Genomic DNA, 25,009 nt, shown 5'->3' with positions numbered 1-25,009 from the left:
TCACATTCATAGGATTCAACTAATGCAGCTTGGCACCTTTCTGAAAAGTTCATTTGCAACACTACAACTTTATAGCAAGTGGCAATGATTATTTCCCATCATGGGAGGGGGTGGGGTTGCAATTGGGAGAGATGGTGCAGCAGATCTGATAAGAAAGCTGCCAATTCACTCATGTTCCAGGTTTCACAATGATGATGGACCTGATTTTCTCTTACCCCTGGGCTCTCTGTTCTTCATCTCACCACTCCCCAGGCTTTTACTTTAACCAAAGTAAACTTCTGTTCTACCCTCGCTGAGGTGTTGTAACATCAACTAGACAGTCAGACATTCAAAAATCAAGTGAGTCAGGATATAACCTCCTAACTCCTTGGTTTTATTACAGACTCAATGACATGAACGCTTTGAGAGGCTGGCTATGGTTAGAATCGACACCTGGGTCAGGAAGGAACTGGACGCATTGCAATTTGCCGATCACCACAGTAGGTCTACAGCAAATGCAGTCTCAGTGGTTCTCCACGCAGCATTAGATCACCTGGACAATGCAAATACCTATGTTTATACTTCAGCATTTAACACCATCATTCCTAAAGTCTTGATCGAAAAGCTACAGAACCTGGGCCTCTGTACCTCCCTCTGCAAGTGGATCCTCGACTTCCTAACCGGAAGACCCCAATCTGTGCAATTGGAAATAGCATCTCCACTCACTGATATTGAGACTGGCACTCCACAGGGATGTGTGCTGTGCCCACTGCTCTACTCTCTCTACACCCATGATTGTGAGGCCAGGCATAGCTCAAACAGCATCTATAAATTTGCTGATGATACAGTCATTGTCGGCAGCATTTTAGATGGTAATGGAAGAGCATACTGGACCGAGATATACCAGTTAGTTGAATGGTGTCACAGTAACAACCTTGCGCTCAACGTCAGCAAGGCCAAAGAGCTGATTGTGGACTTCAGGAAGGGTAAGACGAGGGAACACATAGAGGGATCAGAAGTGGAGAGAGTGAGCAATTTCACGTTCCTGGGTGTCAATATCTCTGAGGACCTAATCTGGATGGCAACGTAAAGAAGGCAAGACAGCAGCTATATTTCATCAGGGGTTTGAGGAGATTTGGTTTGTCAGTTAAAACACTCAAAAACTTCTACAAATGTACCATGGAGAGCATTCTGACTGGCTGTATCACCATCTGGTATGGCGGGGGGTGGGGGGGGGGGTAGATACTGCACAAGATTGAAGTAAGTTGCAGAAACTTGTAAAATTATTCAGCTCCATCATGAATATATATATATATATATATATATATATATATATATATATATATACTCCTTCATAGTATCCAAGGTACCTTCAAGTAGTTGTGCTTTAGGAAGACGGTATCCATCATTAAAGATCCCTACCACCCAGAACGTGCCCTCTTCACACTGTTACTGTCCAGAGGGAGGTATAAGAGCTTGAAGGCACACACTCAGGGATTCAGAAACAACTTTTTCCCTTCTGCCATCTGATTTCTGAATGGACATTGAACCCATGAACATTACTTCACTATTTTTTATTTCTTTTTTTTTGCACTACTTATTTTAACTTAACTATTTTATACACACACACACACACACACACACACACATACATATACATATGTTTGTGTGTGTGTGTATGTATATGTGTATATCTGGTGATATTAAATCTAATTCTGATTCTGATGAACAGGAGTGAAATTGAAAAACCACAAAATACAGTGTAGGTGCCACATTCTTCCATTCGCACAAGTAAATGTACATAGGTAAGTAAGACCTTGGTTATTTTTTCTGCAGGTAAACATTATAAGATTCTGACAAGTAAAAACTACAGGTAGATAGTATGTGTAAACCATTAGCATCTAGTTTAGTGTCTATTAAACTCAAAAATAACATTCTATTTCAGCAAAATCTTATGCATACCTTTGGATTAACTTCAACACCTCTGCTGGGGAAACAACCAGATGGCTTTAGAAAGAAACTACTTTAGTTCCTTTCATAAACCTCTGGTCTTCTGCCAGCCAATATGCTTTCTTACTTGTTATTTCCTGACTGCACAGAAGTGACCTAATATAGATCTGAAACTGCTCATTTCAAAATGTGGATGTGCTTAATCACACAATAAAAACTTAACAACTTAATTCATAATAAGAAATATCTACAAGAACAAATCATGCAATGCCTTTTCATTTTTACATTCAGAATCAGAATCAGGTTTATAATCAATGACATATGTCATGAAATTTACCTTATGGTGGTAGCATGGTGCAAGACATATATAAAATTATAAACTACAATAAGAAATTAGATGTCCTGGGATTTGGGGTTCCTTATCAGAATCTGAATTAGCATTAATATCACTGGCATATGCCATGAAATATGTTGCTATTTGGCAGCAGTACATTGCAGTACATAATAATAAAAACTGTAAATTATAGTAAAAAATAGCAAGTTGGTGATCATGGGTTCAGTGATGGATGCTGCCCTTTGTGGGGCATCACCTTTTGACGATGTCTTCATCGCTGGGGAGGCTAGTGTTGATGATGGAACTGACTGAGTTTGCAGTTCTCTGCCTTTACCAATCCTGTGGAGTGGCCCCCTCCATCACCAGATGGTGATGTAACCAGCACATCTGTAGAAATTGGTTAAGACGCTTTGGTGATGTACCAAATCTCCTCAAACTCATAATGAAATATAATCGCTGACATGCCTTCTTCATAAATGCATCAATATTTTGGGCCCAGGTTAGATCTTCAGAGATGATGACACCCAGGAACTTGAACTTTCTCACCCTCTCAACTAGGAATAGCACGTATTCCATTGACTCACTCTTCAACTTCCCCTCAACTTCATAGACAGTGCAATAAGTTCAATTACATTTCTTAAAACTAAGAGGACTGTTACCACTCGTGTGGCCCTCTGGGGTGGTACAGTTCTATAATAATTGAAGGGCTTCCTCATTCAACCCATCCCTCCTTCTCCAGTAGCAGAAGAACCCTACACTGTGGTCCTACTCCACTGAGCCTTTGCAGTGGCTATGCAAAGCTTCAGTGTGCCCCTCAGTACATTCTCCTGCAGCCTGGAATGTGCTAGTCAGCAGCATTCCTCTATGGACATCTTGATGTGCTGGCAGACCTACAAGTTCTGGGTAGACTGTAGGGCAACTTTTCACTGAGTTTTTGATCTTCCAACAGCACCTGATATCCGCCTGTGTGTGTGTCCCTAGGCAAAGCCCGTGGATCTGAGAGTCCGCTCTCCGCAGCAGCTCAGGATGAACCATGGCACGGGATCTTGAGGTATGCCCTCTGTTGACCTAATCCCAAGCCCCTGACTTACCACTAAGGATTTTGGCAGCAACCTTAAGGCTGTAGAAGTCAGCCCTCCACAGATATAACAACTCCCATACAAGTTTCAGCTAGTAAGTGTCAGTTGCAGCTTGAATGTAAACCTGCCCAGGTTCCTGATCCCAGTACTCCTGACCTCAACTTCCTGTGTATGCTGTTCCACATACAGTAAGTCAGTGGATGATGTGCACTTAGGATATTATTAAAATTGCAATAAACCTTCATACAAGCCTTCATACAGTAAACACTCAAAAAGGCTGATTTATACTTGTGCGTATGGACAATGCCACAGTCTACACTGTAACCCTGATTTTCACTTCTGTGCCACTCTACGCCATAGGGAGCATGCGTTGGTGTGCGTCAAAACACTAGTTGGCGGTGGGGTTTCTATGCCACTGAGTTGAGTTTCTTTGTGAGAGACACGGACGAGGAAATGCATTTCAAACATTTTCGCATGTCAGCAGGTAGATCTGACTATTTGCTTCATTTATTTCGCATCGGCGTACGGACAGCCTACAGGCATGGCGGAAATGCGTAGGAGGAAATGCGATGCTACCAAGCGGACCAATCACAGTTGTTGCGGTCTGCGTCGCCGCGACACGTGAGTAACTTTTCTGGAGAGGTGTACATCACCCTATGGCAGAGGGTACGCATTACTTACGGTGTCGATGGGACGCACAAGTATAAATCAGCCTTAAGCCTTCATGCAAGTCTTCAGTGAATCTTCTTCATCATCTGGAATGGTGGGGGGTGGGGCAGGCACTGAACAAGATCAAATAAGCTGCACAAGGTTGTACTCAGTCAGCTCCATCATGAACATGGGCCTCTCCAGCATCCAGGACATCTTCAAGGAGCGATGCCTCATGAAGGTGGCATCAATCATTAAGGACCCATATCACCCAGGGCATGCCGTCTTCTCATTGCTACCATCAGGGAGGAGGTACAGGAGCCTGAAGGTGCACACTCAACAGCTTCTTCCTCTCTGCCATCTGATTTATGAATGGACATTGAACCCATTAACACTATTTCATTTAAATTAACTTTTTAAAATATATATACTTCTTACTATAATTCAGAGTTTTTATTATTATGTATTACATTATACTGCTGCCGCAAAACAACAAATTTCACAACATACGCTGGTGATATTAAACTTGATTCTGATTCCGATTCACACAAGTCTTCATAGGCGTTCAATGAGCCTTCATACCAGCCGTCATACAATGAGCCTGAAATAAGCCTTCACTACCTGCTGAGACTGAGGTCCGCTTATTAGCAGCGTCTTTAATCACTGTATGCTCTGTCTCGCACTTCCGCACACCAGACATTAATTGCTCCTTACTTTGCTTCCCTCTTGTGGTTATTTTACCAAATATCTGACATAGTTCAACAACCCGCATTTATATCTTATAATGGAGATATAATATATCTTATAATATAGATTATATATAATTATATATATAATTTTTTTATATTTATAGAAGTATAAATATATTTATATATAATGTATATTGTATTATATATAATAATATATTATAAATAAATTAATATTATATCTTATAATATAATAACACAGAAACACTCTACATTAAACCATAATATTTTATGATCAGCAAATCCCCAATGGGATTTGTAAATTTACAGAGCTTCCTGAAGTGACGCTGTTACTCAGTCAATGAGTGCTGTTAGAGTTGAAAAGGAAGCACTGACATGCAGGATATTTGCCTTTTCCTGTACGTAACAACTTTCTCTATTGCATTCTGATCCTGGCTGTGAGGAACACAAGCTAAGAACCCTTGGACTGTGGTAGAAGTATTGGAGCTACATTTTATTGCTCTGGAGAGTCAAGGAAATATCACTGAGGATGAACAATCTTCATTGGTTCTGAAGAGATTATGTGGTGGAAATTTGTCTTCAGTTGTGTGCATAAACTATACAATTTAATAAAGTATGCACACCCCATTCCACTGCAGTCTCTACATTTCATAATCAGAATCTGATTTAATGTCACTGGGAAATGTCGTGAAATTTGTTGTCTTGCAACAACAGTTCAGTGCAATACATTAAAAAACTATAAATTACAATAAATAAATATACAATTAATTAAATCAGTAGTGCAAAAAAGAGAGCAAAAATAGTGAGGTATTAATTATGGGTTCATTGTCCATTCAGAAATCTGATGGTGGTGAAGAAGAAGATATTCCTAAAACAGTGAGTGTGTGTCTCCTCCCTGATTGTAGTAATGAGAAAGCTCTTGCTGATCCCTTAGTGAGCATTGGTGTGTGTTCCCTCAACTTCCATGCTGAAGTTCAGAGTCAATCCCTTGATCTTACTAACATTGAGTGCAAGGTTTTTGTTGCAACACCACTCAACCAGATGACCTATCTCAGCTCCTGTACATGTCCTTGTCACCATCTGAAGTTCCGACAGCAATTGAGGTGTGATCAGCAAACTTATTATGGTGTTTGAGCTGTGACTAGCCATATAGTCATGGGTGTAGAAAGATTAGAGCAGTGGGCTAAGCATGCAACCTTAAGGTGTGCCAGTGTTGATTGTCAGTGAGGAGAAGATGTTATTTCCAATCTGCACAGACAATGGTCTTCCGGTGAGGAAGTCAAGGATCCAGTTGCAAAGGGAGGTATGAAGGCCCAAGCTTTTGAGCTTGTTGATTAGAACTGAGAGTACGATGGTGTTGAACACGGAGATGTAATCAATTAGCAGTAGCTGACGTAGGAATTGTTATTGTCCAGGTGATCCAAGACTAAGTGGAGAGCTAGTGAGATTGCATCTGCTGTAGACCTGTTGTGGCAATAGGCAAATTACATTGTGTCCAGTCCTTGCTTAGGCAGGAATTGATTCTAGCCATGACCAACCTCTTTAAGTACTTCACAGTAGATGTGAGCGCGACTGTGCAATTGTCATTGAGGCAGCTCATCCTGCTCTTCTTGGGCACTGGTATGATTGTCGCCCTTTCGGAGTAGGTGGGAACCTCCAGCTGCAGCCGTGAGAGATTAAAGATGTCTTTCGGCACTCTGCCAGTTGGTTGATCGAGGTTTTCAGAGCCCTACCAGGTACACCATCGGGGCCTGGCACCTTGTGAGAGTTCAGAAAAATGTTCTGACATTGGCTTCTGAGACCGAAGTCACAGGGTCACCAGATGCTACAGGGATTCACATAGATGTAGTTTTATTCTCCCTTTCAAAACGTACATAAAAGGCATTGAGCTCATCTGGGAATGAAGAATGACAGCCATTCATGATGTTAGGTTTTGCCTTGTGGGAAGCGATCGCCTGCAAACCTTGTTAGAGCCGACGTTCATCTGATTCTGTCTCTAACCTGAATCTGAATTGCTTTTTACTCTTAAAATTATCTTCCGCAGATTGTACCTGGACTTCTTGTATAGTTCTTGAACACCAGACTTGAACACCACAGATCTAGCCCTTAGCAGACTGTGATCCTCCCCCTGGTTCATCCATGGCTTTTGGTCTGTGCATGTCCAGTGTGTTCTTGTAGGGGCACACTTATCCACGCAGGTCTTGATGAAGTCAGTGACAACTATGGGATATTCATTCAGATTCAAAGATGATTCCCTGAAATTGTCTGATGCCAAGCACTCCTGCCAGTTCTCGTCCGCCTCCCTTGTGCGTACATTTTTGGTCCTTGGTCTTCAGTCTCTGCTTATACCCCAGGAGTAGAACTACAACCAGGTGATCATTCTTCCCAAAGTATGAGAGTGGGATGGTGCGATATGTGTTCTTGACGTTGGTAAAACAGTGGTCAAGTGTGTTGGCTCCTCTGGGTGCACAGCTGATGTGTTGCTGGTACTTGTTTAGAGATTTCTTCAAGCTGACCTGGTTGAAATCTCCTGCAGGATAGGGAGAGCATCAGGATGCGCTCTTTCGTGCCAGCTGATTACAATACTCAGCTCCTCCAGTGCCTGCCTGACAGTACCCAGAGGTGGAATGTATACTGCTATAGGATGATGGTGGAAAACTCCTTCTGCAGAAAAAAAGGACAACATTTGTCTGCTGGATGTTCCAGGTCGGGTGTGCAGCAGTGAAAAAGAACCACCATGTCTGTACACCACGATAAGTCATGCTCCAATCCTCTGCCTTTAAAAGACTGAGCTGTCCTGTCTTTGCAGAGAATGGTGAAACCATCGAGCTGCAGCATTGTGTCTGAAGTGGCAGTGGATAGCCAAGTTTCTGGGAAGCAAAGTACATAACAGTTCCTGATGGGCAATTCAGGAGAGATGGTAAAATGCCATCTTTGCAAGAACGTTCTGGAGCAATGCTATACTGCCATCACAGCGAGCATTCTCACACCAGCCATTGCTATTCGGTCTCTCACAATACAGCAAACTGTCAGGTTAGCAGAAAATGTCTTGGGGTGTAGGGTACCATCACTGCAGGACCTGTATGTGTCTAGGACAAAGAAGTGGGCAGGAAAAATCCACAAACACTACCTCACTTTTTTCTATTTTTTTGCTCTTTTTGCTATATATTTAATTTTGTATAATATTTATAGATAGACATAGATATACCTGGAATTTATAGTTTTTATCATAGGGTACATTGTACTGCTACTGCAAAACCACAAATTTCATGACATGCCCATGATATTACACCTGACTCTGATTCTGAGACCGGTAGTAAAGCTGCTTCCTCACAACTCTATTGATCTGGGTTCAATCCTGACCTCTGTTACATATAGTTATAGTTAACATATAGTTACAACAGTGCAAACAATACCATAATTGATAAAAAACAGACCATGGGCACAGTAAAAATAGTCCAAAGATGTTAAAAGATTATAAGTTCGAAACCATCACACAGTTTCCACAAGTCCTCAGGGTCCCAATAGACTCATCAACCCATGCAGGTGTCAGAAGGGAATACCCCCGCTATGGACTTCCACGATGCCGCCGGTCTCAGCCTCGCAGACGCAGCACACAGTGAAAGCGCCCCGACCGCAGCAGACTCCGAGTCCGTCGAACCTCCGAGCCGACGACCATCCCCTCCGGCACAGCTTCTCCGAGCACCATCCTCTGCCGAGCGTATTAAGACGGCCCCGCCAACGGCCATCGGCAACGTGACCCCGAGGACTGGGGGCCTGTTCTTCCCAGCAGAGTCCCAGACCTCACAGTAGCAGCAGCAATGAAGAAGGCCTTCCTGGAGATTTCCAGATGTTCCTCCGTGCTCCCACATCCGTTTTTCATCAGACTAGGATTGTGCACGGCACCCCGCTTGACAAATAACAGATATCAACTCCGGAGAGGCCACCGCAAACTGCGTCGCGCCGCATCTTGAAGCCACCTTGAAGTTCTATATAAAGAACTTACCTGACATCCCCCTATACTTTCCTCCAATCACATTAAAATTATGCCCTCTTGTATTAGCCATTTCCACCCTGCATAAAACTCTCTGACTATCCACTCGATCTATGCCTCTTATCTTGTACTCGGTTTTCAAGACACCACTCATCCTCCTTCACTCCAGAGAGAAAAGCTCCAGCTCACTCAACCATTCTTCTGTATGACTACAGGGAATGGACTTCTGGGATTTTCCTGCTGGGAACCAGAAAGATGGTCCGAATGGACTCCTGAGTTATTATCGGAAACAGACCATATATAATAGCTAACGTGTGTTGGTGGCTCAACAATTAATTAAAAAAACCTCACTCTACTTAATTCATTTAAAATGTTTTGACAGCTGGTGTCCTCCTTTGAACTCTTACAGAGGTGACATTTCACCAAGTCCATAAGATATTAAGACGTAGAATTAGGCCATTCAGCCCATCGAGTCTGCTCCACCATTCCATCATGGCTATTTATTATCTCTCTCAACCACATTCTCCTGTCTTCTCCCCATAGTCTTTTATGCCCTCACTAATCAAGAAACTAATAACCTTCACTTTAAATATGATCAGAATCAGAATTAATATCATCAGTATATGTCGTGAAATTTGTTAACTCTATGGCAGCAGTACAATGAAATACATGATAAATAAATATAGAGAAAAAGATGAATTACAGTAAGCATGTGGAACCACCTCACCAGGATTCGTATACAGAGTTGTCTCATTAGCTGCCACTTGACTCGTTGGTGAAAAGGACACCTTTTGTAGGGGGATCCTAAATGATTTTTTTTTGCGTCTGTATTTACTCAGGAGATGGACACAGAGTCTATAGGAGTGAGGCAAAGTGGCATCAATTTCATGGACACTATACGGATTACAGAGGAGGAGGTGTTTGCTGTTTAGAGGCAAATGAGGGTGGATAAATCCCTAGGGACTGGCAAGAGGGTTCCCTTGGACCCTGCAGTAGGCAAGTGCAGAAACTGCAGGGGCCCAAGCAAAGATGTTTAAATCATCCTTGGAGACTGGTGAGGTACTGGAGGAGTGGAGGACAGCCAGTGTTGTTCCACTGCTTAAGAAAGGCTCTAAACATGAACCAGGAAATTATAGGCCGATAACTATGACATCAGTTGTGGAAAATTTATTGGAAGGTTTTCTAAGGGACTTGATAAATGAGTATTTGGATAGACATGGACTGATTAGGGAGAGTCAATGTGACTTTGTGCGTGGTAGGTCATATCTAACTAATCTTAAAGAGATTTTCAAAGAAGTTACAGGTACCAGGAAAGTTGATGGAGGCAAGGCGTGTTGTTCACATGAACTTCAGCAAGGCATATGACAACGTCTCCAATGGAAGGTTGGTGAAGAAGGTTCAGTCACTCAGCATTAAGATGAGATAGTAAATTGGATTGGACATTGGCTTTGTGGGAAAAGCCAGAGAGTGGTAGTAGATGACTGCCTCTCTGATTGGAGGCCTGTGACTAGTAGAGTGCTGCAGGGATCGGTGCTGGGTTTGTTACTGTTTGTCATCTATTATGAATGATCTGGATGATAATGTGGTTAAGTGGATCAACAAATATGCAGATGACACCAAGATCGGGGGTGCAGTGGACAGCAAGGAAGACGACCAGAGCTTGTAGCGGGATTTAGGCTAACTGGAAAAATGGGCTGAAAAATGGCAGGTGGAATTTAATGCAGACAAGTGTGAGGTGTTTTACTTCAGTAGGATCAACCAATGTAGGTCTTCCACAGTGAATGGTGATAGAGTGCAGAGAAAATTGCTGGGTCTAGAGGACCTGAGTTATATGAAAGATTGAATAGGTTAGTACGGTATTCTTTAGAACATAGAAGATTGAGATTTGAAAGAAGCATACAAAATTATGAGGGGTATAGATAGGATAAACGCAAGCGGGCTTTTTCCCCAGAGATTGGGTGGAACTGCTACTAGAGGTCATGGGTTAAGGGTGAAAGGGTAAAGTTTAAGGGGAACACGAGGGCAAACTTCTTCACTCACAGGGTGGTGAGCATGTGAGACGAGCTGTCAGCTCAAGTGGTGCCTGCCAGCTCGATTTCAACATTTAAGAGAAGTTTGGATAGGTATGTAGGGGTATGGAGGGTGATGGTCCCAGTGCAGGTCGATGGGAGTAGGCAGTTCAAATGGTTTGGCACAGATTTGATGGGCTGAGGGACCTGTTTCTGTGATTCTATGACTCGAGGCACTGAGCTTCTCCAGCCTTTTGAGTGTTGCTCCAGATTCCAGCATCCGCAGTCTTGTATATCTCCAAAAAATAATGTTTGTCGGGTTTTCCACAGAAAACTATGTTCTCATGGTTAAAATTATGAATGAATGAACAGCAACTCTGGATGCACAAGGAACCAGAACTTGGCAGAGAACATTGATTAAAGAATCAACCAAGTGGCTGCTGGTAATTGTTGTCATGGAAGCTAATATCTCTGGATAAGAAATAAGGTTTTGCAAACTCAAGTCAACAGATATTATGGTCAAACACAGAAAAACTTAATTCAATGAATTTTATTGATATTTGTAACAATTTTAATCACATTTAAAACATTTGTTAAAATGCAATTTAAAACAAAATCCATCCATATTGATTGATTAATTCTCAAGTAATCACAGGCCTTAAAACCCTGGGCTGAAAAGATAAAAGAGAACTCAAATAGTATTTAACACAAATGATTCTACAAGTGTGGAAATCTTGAATGACCCATACAAAATGCTGGAGGGACTCAGCTGGTCAGGCAGACTCTATGGAGAGAATAAACAGAATAGATGGAAGGGCCTCGGCCCGAAACATATACCGTTTATTCTCGTCAATAGATGCTGCCTGACCTTCCAAATTCCTCCCACTAGTGCTGCATTCAGAGAAGACTGTAATGTTCAGTCTTCAAAGTGGGACATGAAGACTTCCATCTTTCTCCCGCGTGTTCATGCTGTGTTTCTGGGGCTGGAGAGTGTTGGGAATGGGGGTGCTTGGACATAGTGGATTGTTCATCCATCTCTGCTCATAAAATGCTTCAGTACAAGTCTCAGACTGGCTAAGCCCTCCGTTTGATATTTTTCTGAAGGCTTAAACCCATCGCCAAAGTACGGTTAGTTGACCATGGCAGGGGAATGGTGGGAGAGGAGAAAAGACCTTCCTCATGTGATAGATTGGGTCAGAACCAGAGAATCGTTCCTGCACTCATGATCAGCCCCATTTACCGAGAGAGAAAACTTGAACAGGGGTAGGCCTGAGGCCCCTAGTTCACCATAAGACCATAAGTAGTGTAAACCATTCAGCCCTCATGCTTGTTCCACTAATAAATACGATCCTTCTCATCTCAGCACAACTTGCCTGCACTTGTCATGATTATTTAGTTAGAGATTCAGAATGGTAATAGGCCCTTCCAGCCCAATGAGCCCACACTGCCCTATTTCACTCTCGTGACTACTAACTACTAACCCATGCATCTTTGGAATGTGGGAGGAAACCGGAGCGCCCGGAAGAAATCCAGGCAGTCACCGGGAGATTGTCTGAACTCCTTACAGACAGCAGTGCAATTGAATCCAGATTACCGCTGCTGTAATAGTTTTACTCTAACTGCTACGTCATCGTGTTACCCCAACTTTTCCCTTGGTTTCTATCTGAACCACCACCTTGCACCCACTTTCCCATCCAAACTCATATTTGGAATCCTTAAGTGGATAAAGATCCTTTGAACTCAATGATGTCCACTCAGACTGGAAAGCCCAAAGATTGATTGCCCTCCGAGTAAAGAACTTTCTACTTACTGCAGTCCTAGCTGGCTGACCGCTTAATATAAAGAAAAGATCTTCAGGTTTACACTCTCCATCCAAAGGACACAGACTCAGTCAGAATCTCTCAGAATTCATTGCTTTAATAAAACATCTCTTGCTCTTTCAATCTTTGGTCTGAAACAATCTCATCTCATTGCTCAATCCTCTCACCCCAGGAATGATTTGCCTCTGAGGCAACTCACCTTTGCCAAATGGAACTGCAGCAAGTCCTCATGTCACTTAACACTGGGTGGTAAAGCCTATTTCAGCAATGTAAACACAAAAGATCCTGCAGATGCTGGAAAACTTCAGTATCACACACAAAATTCTGGAGGAACTTAGCAAGTCAAGCAGTATCTATGGAGGGGCATAAACTGTCAATGTTTCAGGCCGAGAAATGTCTCTTGATGTAGGGCCTCAGCCTGAAACATTGACTGTTTATTCCCATCCATAGGTAAAGATTATTTGTCAAGTACACATTGAAACATCAAATGTACAGTTGTCTTGCATCAAATCTAACCAGCAAGGTTTGTGCTATCAGCCTAAAGTATCCCTGTCATATCATGGCCACAAATCACTATCCCTAACTGTACATCTTTGGAATGAGGGAGGAATCCAGAGCAGCTGAAGGAGACCCACATAGTCATGGGAAGAATGTACGGCCTCCTTACAGGCAGTGGCGGGATTTGAAACCCCGCCAATCTTACAGCTGGTACTGTAAAGCTTTGCACTTACTGCTACACTACTGTGCTGCCTGACTTGCTATGTTTGAACAATGTTGGCTCTGAAATTAGAGGTGGGACAATATTTCATACAAAAAATATCCATATTTCCTCAACTGTTAAATGTAGGCATCAATCTTTAAATTGTAATAATTTATGTCTTTACTGAAATACCATTTAATGATTCATTATTGATACAATGGACACAATATTCAACCATTTCATATAACTGGTCTTTCCTGCACATTTCAGAAATGGCCATTTCTGTTGTAAGATCACCTGTCACATGAACTCGATTTCTTCTCTTCCTATGGTTGCTGCTGAGTTTTCCAGCATTCACTGTCAGTGCAGATACCCACATTTCTCACACTCCCAGTGGTGCAGATGCTCTCCAAAGCCCTCACTCATCTCCTTCGACCGCTACAGAACAGGAACAACCCTTTGGCCCACAACGTCTGTGCCAAGCTGCACACCTCCCTGCATATGGTCTGCATCTCTCTATACCCTACCTGTTCATATCCTGTCTAAATGCTAAATGTAGCTATAATATCTACTTTGGCCACTTCCTCTGACAGTTACGAGTGGTACCTACGACTCTTTCTGTTAAAAAACTTGCCTCACAAATCCACTTTAAATTTTGCCCCCTCTCAGCTTAAAACCATGCCCACTAATATTTGACATTTCCACTCTGATGATTCTTTCTCTCTATACCTCTCACTGCATTTGACCACTAGAGATTCAATTTGAAGTTCAACCATACATAATTACCCATGAACACAGCCAAATAAAACAGCATTACTCTGGGACAAAGGTGCAAAACGCAGTATCAACGGTCACACACGAGGCACATAGAACACTTATGATATATGGACAGACAAGATATCAGAAACATGCAGTCACAAAAAGAAAAGAATTGGGTTGTTGAGGGGTTAGGGCTTTCATCAAGGAACTTTGGGGTTGGTTATTCTGGATGCTGAGAAGATTGGGCGGGTTCTTGGTTTTCATAGTCAGGGCAAGGATAACAGAGTACCGGTAGATCAGTGTCTGTGCTAACTAGGGACGCCTTTGCAAGTGAAGCTGATGGATAAATGGTTTCAGAACTATAGCGGTTTGCCAGTTGATGGAAGTAAGTAATGATATGTAGCTGAATAGGATTCCATTTCCGTACAGTGCAATGATTGACCAGAGAATGACCAATGGATGCCGTCTCTTGAGCCTCAGAGAAAACTGTTGAATTTGTAAATGTAACTCATGTCAGGAAGAGCCTGGTCGAATTTTAAAGTGACATCATACAACCCAGAAGAATTTGTTCCATTCTGGGAGCAACCACATGTTGGTGTCCCACTCAAATTTCTGTGCAAATAGAAAATAAAGTGGCATGCATCATAGTCATAGTTAGGGGGGAAAAGGTTCCTCAAAACCCTTTTGTATTTTGCCAAATTCCAGAGTTCTACAATGGAGATAACTGAAAGTGATAAACTGAGGAATGGATAATTTCTTGGATTTCCAGTAACTGTCCCTCCCCCACTTCACCATTCCCCATTCCTGTTTCCTTCCTTCACCTTATCTCCTCTCCTGCCCATCCCCTCCCTCTGGTGCTCTTCCTCCTTTCCTTTCTTCCATGGTCTTCTACCTTCTCCTATCAGATTCTCCTTTCCCAGCTCTTTATCACTTCCACCAATTGAATTCCCAACTGTTTAACTTCACACCTCCCCCTTCCCACTTTCACTTACCACCTACCACATTGTGCTTTTTCCTCCCCTCCCCCCCCACCTTCTTACTCGGACTTCTCACTTTTTTTCCAGTCCTGATGAGGGGTCTCGGCTCGAAATCTTGATTGTTTATTGCTTTCCATTGACGCTACCTGACCTGCTGAGTTCCTCCAGCAATTTGTGTGTGTTGATATGTACAACAGTTGTCTTGATCATTATCGCCCATTTTACGCTAGCACCCAGTCAAGACACAAGAGATTCTGCAAATTTTGGAAATCCAGAGCAACACTGAAAATGCTGGAGGAACTCAGCAGGTCAGGCAGCATCTATGAGAGGTGTAAACAGTCAACATTTTGGGCTGAGAGCCTTCATCAAGACTGAAAACTGATGGTATGAACATTGATTTCACTAACTTCCAGTATTTTTCCTTTTCCCTATTCCCTCGTCTCTTCTCTTTACCTGTCTATTAGCTCATCCCGGTGTCCCTCCTCCTTCCCTTTCTCCAATGGTCCACTTTCCTCTCCTATATCATGGAGGATCCCACCCACACTGCTCATGAACTGTTTGTCCCACTCCAATCATAATGCACGCCAGGATGACTAGACTCAAAAACAGTGACTTTCACCAAGCAGCAAGGCTGATCAACACCTCCACACCCCCAACCACACTACTTTATCAATACCTGTCAGAGCCATTTTATGTACAGACACTCCTGTGCCAAGTGAACATATAATCAACCAATGTATAAAAGCTATCTTTTGTATTTATATTTATTGTTTTTTTATTGTTGTGTTCTGTTCCTTATTGTATTTTTTTTGCACTGTCTCATATCCAGTGTAACAATTATTTCATTCTCCATTACACTGAACAATCTTAAACAATCGAATTTCTTCTTCTTCAGCCCTTTACCTTTTCCAGGTTGATAGGTTCTTGATTTGTCAGGTCATCAAAAGTTACAGGAAGAAGGCAGGAGAATAGGGTTGAGAGGAATTATAAATCAGTCATGTTGAGATGGCGGAGCAGACTCAATGGGCTGAATGGCCTAAATCTGCTCCTATGTCTTATGGTCATATTTATTGACTATTGTCATCCTATTATGAAAAAATGTACCCTCAAACCTGATGCCTTGAGTATCAACTTCTCTAACTTCCAGTCATTCCCCCCACCCACCTTCTCTCTTTTTCCATTCCCCATTCTGTCTCTCCTCTCACCCCTTCTCCTCACCTGCCCACCACCTCCCTCAGGTGACCCGTCTCCTCCTCTTTCTCCCTTGGTCCACTGTTTTGTCCTATCAGATTCCTTCTTCTTTAGAATCTACCTCTTCCACCTACCACATCTCAGCTTCTCACTTCTTTCTCCTCCCCCACCCACCTGTCTTCACCTATCACCTTCTGGCTTGTACTCCTTCCTCTCACCCCACCTTCTTAGTCTGGATTCTTTCCTCTTCCTTTCCCATCCTGATAAAGGGTCTCAGACCAAACTTCAACTGTTTATTCTTCTCCACGGATGCTGCCCAACCTGCTGAGTTCCTCCAATATTTTGTGTTTCTCATGCAGTTCCTCTCGCTCTCACAGCAGTGACTGCTAACTGAGTTCACTCAGAGCAAAAGGCTACAACAGCTTTTCCTCAGTCACCCACACCACTTTGGAAATTCGACCAGACACTTCCCAGATTGATTTGTCCTCACTAGAGTGACGTGATTCTCCTGTCAGGGCAAATTTGTCAACGTGATTTTCCATGTGACATTCTGTTTTGTGAATTTGTTCTGGGGGAGATAATCTTTGATCACATCTGGCATGAATATGTCAGAGAGAGTTATTGAACCATGCAGGATAGAAATAGGCCTTGTCTGCATCAACTATCATCATAATGTTTCATAGTATGATGACCTTTTGTAAGCTAGATCATATACAGTCAATCATGTGGCAGCAACTCAATGTAAAAAAGCATGCAGACATGGTCAAGAGGTTCAGTTGTTATTCAGATCAAACTTCTGAATGGGGAAGAAACATGACCTAGGTTACTTTGGGATTATTGTTGATACAAGGCAGGGTGGTTTTAGTATCTCAGACACTGCTGATCTCCCGGGACTTTCATGTACAACTGTCTCTAGAGTTTGCAGAGAATAGTGCAAAAAACAAAAAAAAAAACATCCAATGAGTGGTGGTTCTGTGGGCAAAAGTGCCTTGTTAATGAGAAAGGTCAGACGAGAATAGTCAGACTGGTTCAAGCTGACAGGAAGGTGACAGTAATTCAAATAACCACGTGTTACACCAGTGGTATGCAGAACAGGAACTCTGAATGCACAGCACATTGAACTTTGAAGTGGATGGGCTACAGCAGCAGAAGACCATGAACATACACTCAGTGGCCATTTTACTAGGTACAGGAAGTACCTACAGACTCACCCATCAGCGTGCACCAGATTGTTAGGGTGCGATGAAGGCCAGCCATGAAAATGTGGGTAACCACAACACAGTGCCATGGGAATGTTCAGCTTCCCTTGCAAGACCAGCGGTCATCACTTTTATGCCTTATCTGAGAGACTGGCTCAGAGCCCTGGATGGGGCACTGGGAGGCCAGGTTAGAGTTTGTATTCCAGCCCGTGACATGGCCTTTGAATGGATATATTTGGATTTCTGGGTGAGAGGGAGCTGGCCACTGAACCACAGCTGGGAGCAGGAAGGAATTAGAAAGATACAGACGTAGAACATTGGATACAGACTGCAGCCCAAAAGCAGGTGTTGAACCAGCAGTTTTTACACTAAGTTTCACATTTATACAACACTTTGCCCTTCTTCATCAATCAAAGGAGACAAATATTACTTTCTTCCCTGCAGTCGGTGTTCAGAAGATTGATGGGAATGACCTCCCTTGGTCTGAGAGTTAATAGATGGTGGAGTAAATTAATGCCATGTGGTCAAGTCAGTACTTCTTTTAGACTTAAAACCCCTTTGAAAAGATTATCTTTGTAGACTGAGCTTTCTTGCTTCTTCTATTCCATATTATTTCATTTCTTCACCTTTCTCTTTTGCTTTTCACTTGTGGCTTATCTTCCCATCCTACTTCCCTGACTTGCCTCCTGGCTCATTCATTTTGCCATCTGCTTTTTATTCCCTCCATTGTCCTTTCCACTTCTTCATTCTCTCCTTTCACTTTCTCTGCCTGCAGACATCTTTCAAGCCCTACCTTCTTCTATCGTTCTCATTATCGCTGTCTCTTGACTTTCACAGCTCATTTCTATGCGGATTTGCCCACGCTGTTAGCTTACACTTCGATATTTTGTTCATTTTATCTAACAGTACAGCACAGTTCAGGCTCTTTGGTTCCTCCATTTTTCATTCATCCATGTGCCTATCTAAGAGTCTCTTAAAAGTCCCTCAGTTTTCTACTTCTCCCACTGCCCCTAGTAGAGCATTTCATGCACCTACCACTCTGTGTAAAAAAAAAACCTACCTCTGATGTCACACCTGTACTTTCCTCCAATCACTTTCAAATTATGCCACCTCAAATTAGCCATTTCCACCCTTTGTAATGATCCTACCTCTGATAACCCCACTATACTTTCCTCCAATCACCTGCAAATTATGCTCCTTTCTTCCCTGGGAAAAAAATTACTGGCTATCCACTCATTCTATGCCCCTTATCATCTTATACACCTCTATCAGGACAGCTCTCATCATCCTTCACTCCAAGGAGAAAAGCCCTAGCTATGCTCATAAACGTCCTCTCTCTTTTTTTCAAATCCTTATTGCACTTATTATTGCTCACATTGTGGGTAGTGGTGGGGAGGGGGCTGGGTTGATGCTTTGCTGCTGCTTGTGCGTGGGAAGGGGAAGGACTTTGGAGTTCCAGTGTTTTTCTGTCTTTGGGGTTTTTCTTCTGTTTTATGGGCGTCTGCAAAGAGTAACGGCTTCAGGTTGTAGATTATACATTCCGTTGAACCACTTTCTCTCAAGAGAGTATTATAAACAGCTCTACTGATTTTAGTTGTGTTGTGAAGTGTGGAAGGAAATATTCAAGCTTATTGTGACTGGCTAATCAGGTCAAGCATCTATTGAACAGTGACAGTGTTTCTGAAGTGATGGGAAATAGGGGAGGAAGGGACATAGCAGACAGACATAACACCACTTGTTTTAACCAGGACCTTATTTTAAAATGCATAAGTGTTAGGCATATATTTTCATTAAAATGACTTCTAAGGCACTCAGAGGTCTTGCTTTTTTTTAAAAAAAAGGAAAATGCAATTCTTTTGTGGAGATTTCTGGATAATTTCAACAATCAGATTAGAACTAATTATCAGGTAGGGATATCGGTAAAAACATCCAAAAATAACAATGGCACTTGCTGTCACTGGGCGTATCCTGCTGAATATGAGAGCATTACTCTCACATCTATAGAACGATCGTTAGATTTGGGAACACCATGAACACCTGGTTTTTATTGGTACCATATCAAAACATTCATCAGAAAGTCAGGTTGGCAGTGATTATGTCACTGGACAGTAATCTAGGGCTCAATAATGATCCAGAGTAAGGAGTTTAAAAAATGGGGAATTAAGTTCATTAAATTAACACGTGGTGTTGCTAATGATGATCATAAAGCTACTAGATTCTTGTAAAACTCCTTTGATTCACTAATGTCCTACAGAGGAGAAAACCAGCCATTTTCACCCAGACTTCAGAGGGAGGGAGAGAAAGAGAGAGTGAGATGGAAAGTGAGAGTGACAGAGAGAAAAAGAGCGTGTGTGTGTGTGTTCCTGTATCTTCATCATCTATATCTGTTTGTATCTCTGTATTTGTATTTGGCTGTGGTTGTGTTTGTGGGTGTTATTATGTTTTTGGTCTGTTTTCAATGATGCATGCACAAAGACGTACACGCACCATTGTTTCCTGCCTCATAAACACTCAGTGGCCACTTAATTAGGTACACCTGCTCTTGTTAATGCAGGTATCTCAATCCGCGAATCACGTGGCAGCAATTCAATGCACAAAAGCCTGCAAACATGATAAAGAGGTTCAGATGTTGTTCAGACCAAACACCAGATGGGGATTTGGGATGAAATAAAAGTTATTTCCCAGTTCAGTTTTACTTCCTGGACAGCAGGGGGATAGTTGCTACAAGATGAGGAACTAAGCTTTGATTGGCTCCAGATGACATAAACGCCTCTCCTGGTTTTGCAAAGGGATTCAGTAGTCAATTTCACACGTCTTCATCACCTTTAGACCAAGCCTTTATCATCCAGTCTTATTTTAATCTAGTCCTACTTAAATAATTTGCTTGGGAGAATATACACAGAAATTCACTCTAAATTGGACCTGAGACAATGTCATGAAAATTGGAGATTAAGTACTTACAAACAACACACACAGAATGCTAGAGAAACTCAGCAGGCCAGACAGCATCTATGGCGAAGAGTATAGTTAACGTTTTAGGTAGAGACTCTTCATCGGGACTGTCCAGATAAAGGGTTTTGTCCCGAAATGTCGACTATACTCGTTTCCAAAGATGCTGCTCGGCCTGCTGAGTTCCTCCAGCATTTTGTGTGTGTTGCTTGGATTTCCAGCTTCTGCAGATTTTCTCTTTTTTTGTGATTAAATACTGAAACCTTTTCAGGGAAAGTAGTTACCCTGTTCCTTACTGTAGAGCTTAATTGGCTGCATTAACACTGGACAACATTAATGTCCACTGGTTCATCTCTGGTGGGGGGAAGAAAGGGGCTTTTTTTAGATGTTGTTATTTTGTTGCTTGTTGCATTGAGCATGTGGGCATGATTGTTGACACCAGATATGACAAGAGTTGTGGGCTGCCCCCAGCACATCCTTAGGTGTATTGGTAATTAATGCAAACAAAGCACTTCACTGTATCCTAGCATGAACATGTAATAAATACATTTAAATCAGAATCTGAATAAAACACAGGCGGAAACATTAAGGGAATAATTTGGCAACTAATAGAGGAAGTATTTGCAGTGCAGGGGGAACATCAAGGGGCATCGGACTGTAAGAGCCTACAGATGATAGTATAAGAGGATCAGTGGGGTCTCCTTTCTCCTATTTGTGACATTTACCGGTGTGGTATATACAAAGGGCCTGAAGCATTGTTGAGGATTCCTACCACCCAGCCCACAATCTCTTTGACCCACAACTGTCAGGAAGGAGGTACTAGAGCATCAGGACTAGGACTTGCATACAGGATAACAGCTTCTTCCCTCAGGCTGTGAGACTAATGAATTTGCTGCCACCACAGAGGTCTCGTCACCAAAACAGCAAGCTGTTTACCATTCACTTGTGCTGCGCACTACATGCATTTTGAATTACATTTCATTAAATTATTTGTGATAATATTTTGTTTTAAGTGCTGTATATGATAGATGTTTTGTGGGTGCACCATAGTCCGGAGGAACATTATTTCGTTTGTGTACGTGTACAGTCAGATGACAATAAACTTGATCTTCAGGGAAACAACTTTATCAGTGATAATCATTCACCATCAATAAATACAAAGAAACATATGCAAGTTTGGAAAGGGAAATAAATGACCTATTTTCCATCAGCATTATTTAGTAAAATTAGGAAGCGCTGCTTTCATTGGAAGGTAAAGCATAGAAACCTCTTGTCCCATTGTCAGCGGCAATGCCATGGGTTTTGTCAGGATAGAAAGCCAGATGGTGTGTGGGCGGGAAAATGGAGTTACGGAGCAGATTAGGAGCAATCTCATTCCCTAGTGGAACCAGATCAAGTTTCTAAATAATTGCCTCTTTTTTTTCTTACATCTGTTTTGTAGCCAAAGTCTAGAACCAGAGAGCATAGTACATTACAGCGAAGTACAGGTCCTCAACATTGTGCTGACTTGTTAATCTACTCTATGACCAATTCCCTCCCATTTTGCCCTCTATTAGTCAGTCTATCAATGTTCCTTTCTAAGAGTCCTTTGAATATCCATAATGCATCTACCTCTTTCACCACCTGTGGCAGCGCATTCCACACAACCACCACTCTCTGTGTAAGAAAAAAGGTCTTCGCCCGATATCCCCCTCGGCACATTCCTCAAATCTCAGTAACAATATACCCTCTCATATTAGCCATTTCTGCCCTAGGAAAAGTCTCTGGGGATTCATTCAATCTATACCTCTTGTCATCACATACACCTCTATCAAGCCCCCTCTCATCTTCCATTGCTCTAAAGAAAAAAGCCCTAGCTCACTCAACCTATCTTCACAAGACTAAAACATTGAGTGCCTAGAAATGATTAACCAATGAATGATTCTGTTTAAAAATCATCTAAAGTCAGGCAATCACACTGCTCTGAATATCAAAAGTGGCAGAAAGCCATTTTGAAAAAGGTGCAAGGCTAGAGAATTATTTCCACATGAGTTACAGTACATTAATTGTCTTAACATTAGCACTACCTTCATAAAACCCATTTATACTGAATATACAAAATACTGGGGTGAACTGCTCAATCGCTAGCTCAGGGTGGGGGGGGGGGGCGGTAAACCACGAAGACGTTATTGTGCAAAATGCTTGAGCACAAATCTGTCTGCTCTCACTGGTACATCAAGCTATCTTTTTGTTTCATATTACAGTAAAACACTATCTGATTGCTACAACAACCCCCTTTTTCCAAAACCAGAGATACTAGACACTCAGTGGCCACTTTATTTGGTATACTTGTACACCGTTAATGCAACTATTAATCAGTCAATCATGTGGCAGAAACTCAATGCATAAAAGCATGCAGTCATGTTCACGAAGTTCATGCCAAACATCACAATGTGGAAGAAATGTGATTTAAGTGACTGATTGTTGGTGACAGGTAGGGTGGTTTGAGTATCTCAGGAACTGCTAATTTCCTGGGATTTTCACTCACAACGGTCTCTAGAGTTTACAGAGAATGTTGCAAAAAAACAAAAACATCCAGTGAGTAGCAGTTCTCTAGGCAAAAACGTCTTGCTAACGAGAGAGGTCAGAGGAGAATGACCTGTTTCAAGCTGACAGGAAGGTGTCAGTAATTCAAATAACCACGTGTTACAACAGTGGTGTGCAGAGAATGTCTCGGAGCACACAACACGTTGAACCTTGAAGTGGAAGGGCTACAGCAGCAGAAGACCACACTGCACCTAACAAAGTGACCACTGATTGTATATATCTGCTCCTCACTGGTACACTGAGCTACCTTTTTGCTTTAACATTACAGTAATGCACTAACAACCCTGATTGCGACAACAACCTGCCCTTTTCCAATAACATAGATACTACATATATATATATATATATAAAAAAGCAGCAGAATTACTGAAACCAGTTTTAGTCATTGTCGAACAGACGACAGGCTTCTATTCCACGATGGATCATTGGTCGTAATGGATGTAGCCGGCATGGTTAGTTGAGGGCCAGTGTGATGTGAGTACATAGAAATGGTCACTTCAGTGCAATCCAACATACACAGAACGTGTGCTCAGTATTCCCAGCGGCTACCAGTTCAAGTGAGAGTTCTGGCCAAGGGTCATGAAATAAATCTGACTACTTCCACCAGATGGGGCCGAGGCAAAGAACACCTAGAAGGGAAGTAAAACAGGAGGATGTTAACGATCAGTAAGGACACCAATCTATTTTTAATAGAGATCGTAAATAACAAGCATTAAAGCACTGGTGCGTAAATTGGCCCAAGGTCAGAATCCCTTACATCAGCTCAACCAACTGTTCATCCTTGTTGAATTTTACATTCGTATTTAGACCTCCTGGGACTGTGAATTGAACTGTCAAATCCCTCAAACCTTCTCCTAAAGTATACATAAATATCATACCAGGATAGATAAACTGGAGTATCCAACATATAATGGGGGTTACACCAAAAGAAGCTGTTGTTAATTACACCTTGTCTCTGAAAGAGATACTGGCGTTTATCTAAAGCCTTTAATTTCCTCATGGTGCTCCAAAGGATCCCAACAGCACAGAGGATACAGTCATTCTAAAGCACACAAGTGCAAAGCAGAATGAAAAGATTGTAACTGCAGATATGATGCAGCTTTTAAAAAAAACATGCAATAAGCATAAAGAACGCAATAGAGTCAAGGAACACACCACACAGAAACAGGCCCCTCAGCCCATTTAGTCCATGCCGAACTATTAATCTGCCTAGTCCTATCATCTTGCAGCTGGAGTGTAGCCCTCCATACCCCTCCCAATAATGAAACAAAATAACACACACAATAAGTATAAATATAAAAGCAATCCTATAAGGATCCCAATTAGCCCACTTACCTAAGGCAATTCATTCCACTCCTTTCTCCTTCCCCCACAGCCCCACAATTATTCTTTTTAATTTTCAAGAAATTATTCACATTCAATTTGATGAAATCTTCTTCCATCATACTTTCAGAAAGTGCATTGTAACTCAGTATGTAATAAACAAATTTCTCCTCAACACCCACTGGCTCCTTTGCAGTGAATTTAAACCTATGTCCAATCCAGCAAAATAAGTTTCTCCCTGAAGCTTGCACCTGAAATACTTCACGATGTCTAATACTTTTAGAACATAAAGCATAGGAGCAGAATTAGGCCATTCAGCCCATTGGGCCTGTTCCACCATTCGATCACAGCTGATATGTCTTCACCCTAAGCCCCATTCTCCTGCCTTCTCCCTATAACCTTTAATGCCCTTACTAATTCAGTATCTATTAATACCCACTTTAAAATATACCCAATGGCTTGGTCTCCACAGTTGTCTGTGGTAATGAATTCCACAGATTCACTACCCTCTAGTTAAAGAAATTCCTCCTCATATCTGTTCTAAAGAAATGGCCTTCTATTTTGAGACTGTGCCCTCTGGTCATAGTCTCCCCCACTACTGGAAACATCCTTTCCACATCTCACTCTATCTAGGTTTTTGAATATTCAGTAGGTTTCGTTGAGACTCCCTCCTCCCCCATCCTTCTGGTTAGTCTTGTTCTGACAGTGTATCTTCTGATCAATGTAGAACCTGGTGCCATTCTCAAATTATTGCCGTAAATGCAACAGCAAATGTAAATAAAATGTATATGAACACTCAATCATC

General features: G+C 42.0%; 1 protein-coding gene across 2 annotated transcripts in view; it reads right to left on the bottom strand.

Annotated features, from left to right (window-relative positions):
- Nucleotides 1-11,235: 11,235 nt before the first annotated feature.
- The window catches only part of LOC140734170 (mitogen-activated protein kinase kinase kinase kinase 4), a 321,905-nt gene continuing 308,131 nt past the window's right edge, over nucleotides 11,236-25,009 (bottom strand). For both annotated transcript variants that reach the window (XM_073057807.1, XM_073057808.1), the window contains one exon: nucleotides 11,236-23,510. In XM_073057807.1, coding sequence (XP_072913908.1) covers nucleotides 23,427-23,510 — 84 coding nt within the window. In that variant the 3' untranslated portion in view covers nucleotides 11,236-23,426. The remainder of the gene's footprint in view (nucleotides 23,511-25,009) is intronic.

Source organism: Hemitrygon akajei, chromosome 10, assembly GCF_048418815.1.
Source record: "Hemitrygon akajei chromosome 10, sHemAka1.3, whole genome shotgun sequence".
In the NCBI taxonomy this organism is placed as follows: Eukaryota; Metazoa; Chordata; class Chondrichthyes; order Myliobatiformes; family Dasyatidae; genus Hemitrygon; species Hemitrygon akajei.
This window is presented reverse-complemented; position numbering and strand designations above follow the sequence as displayed.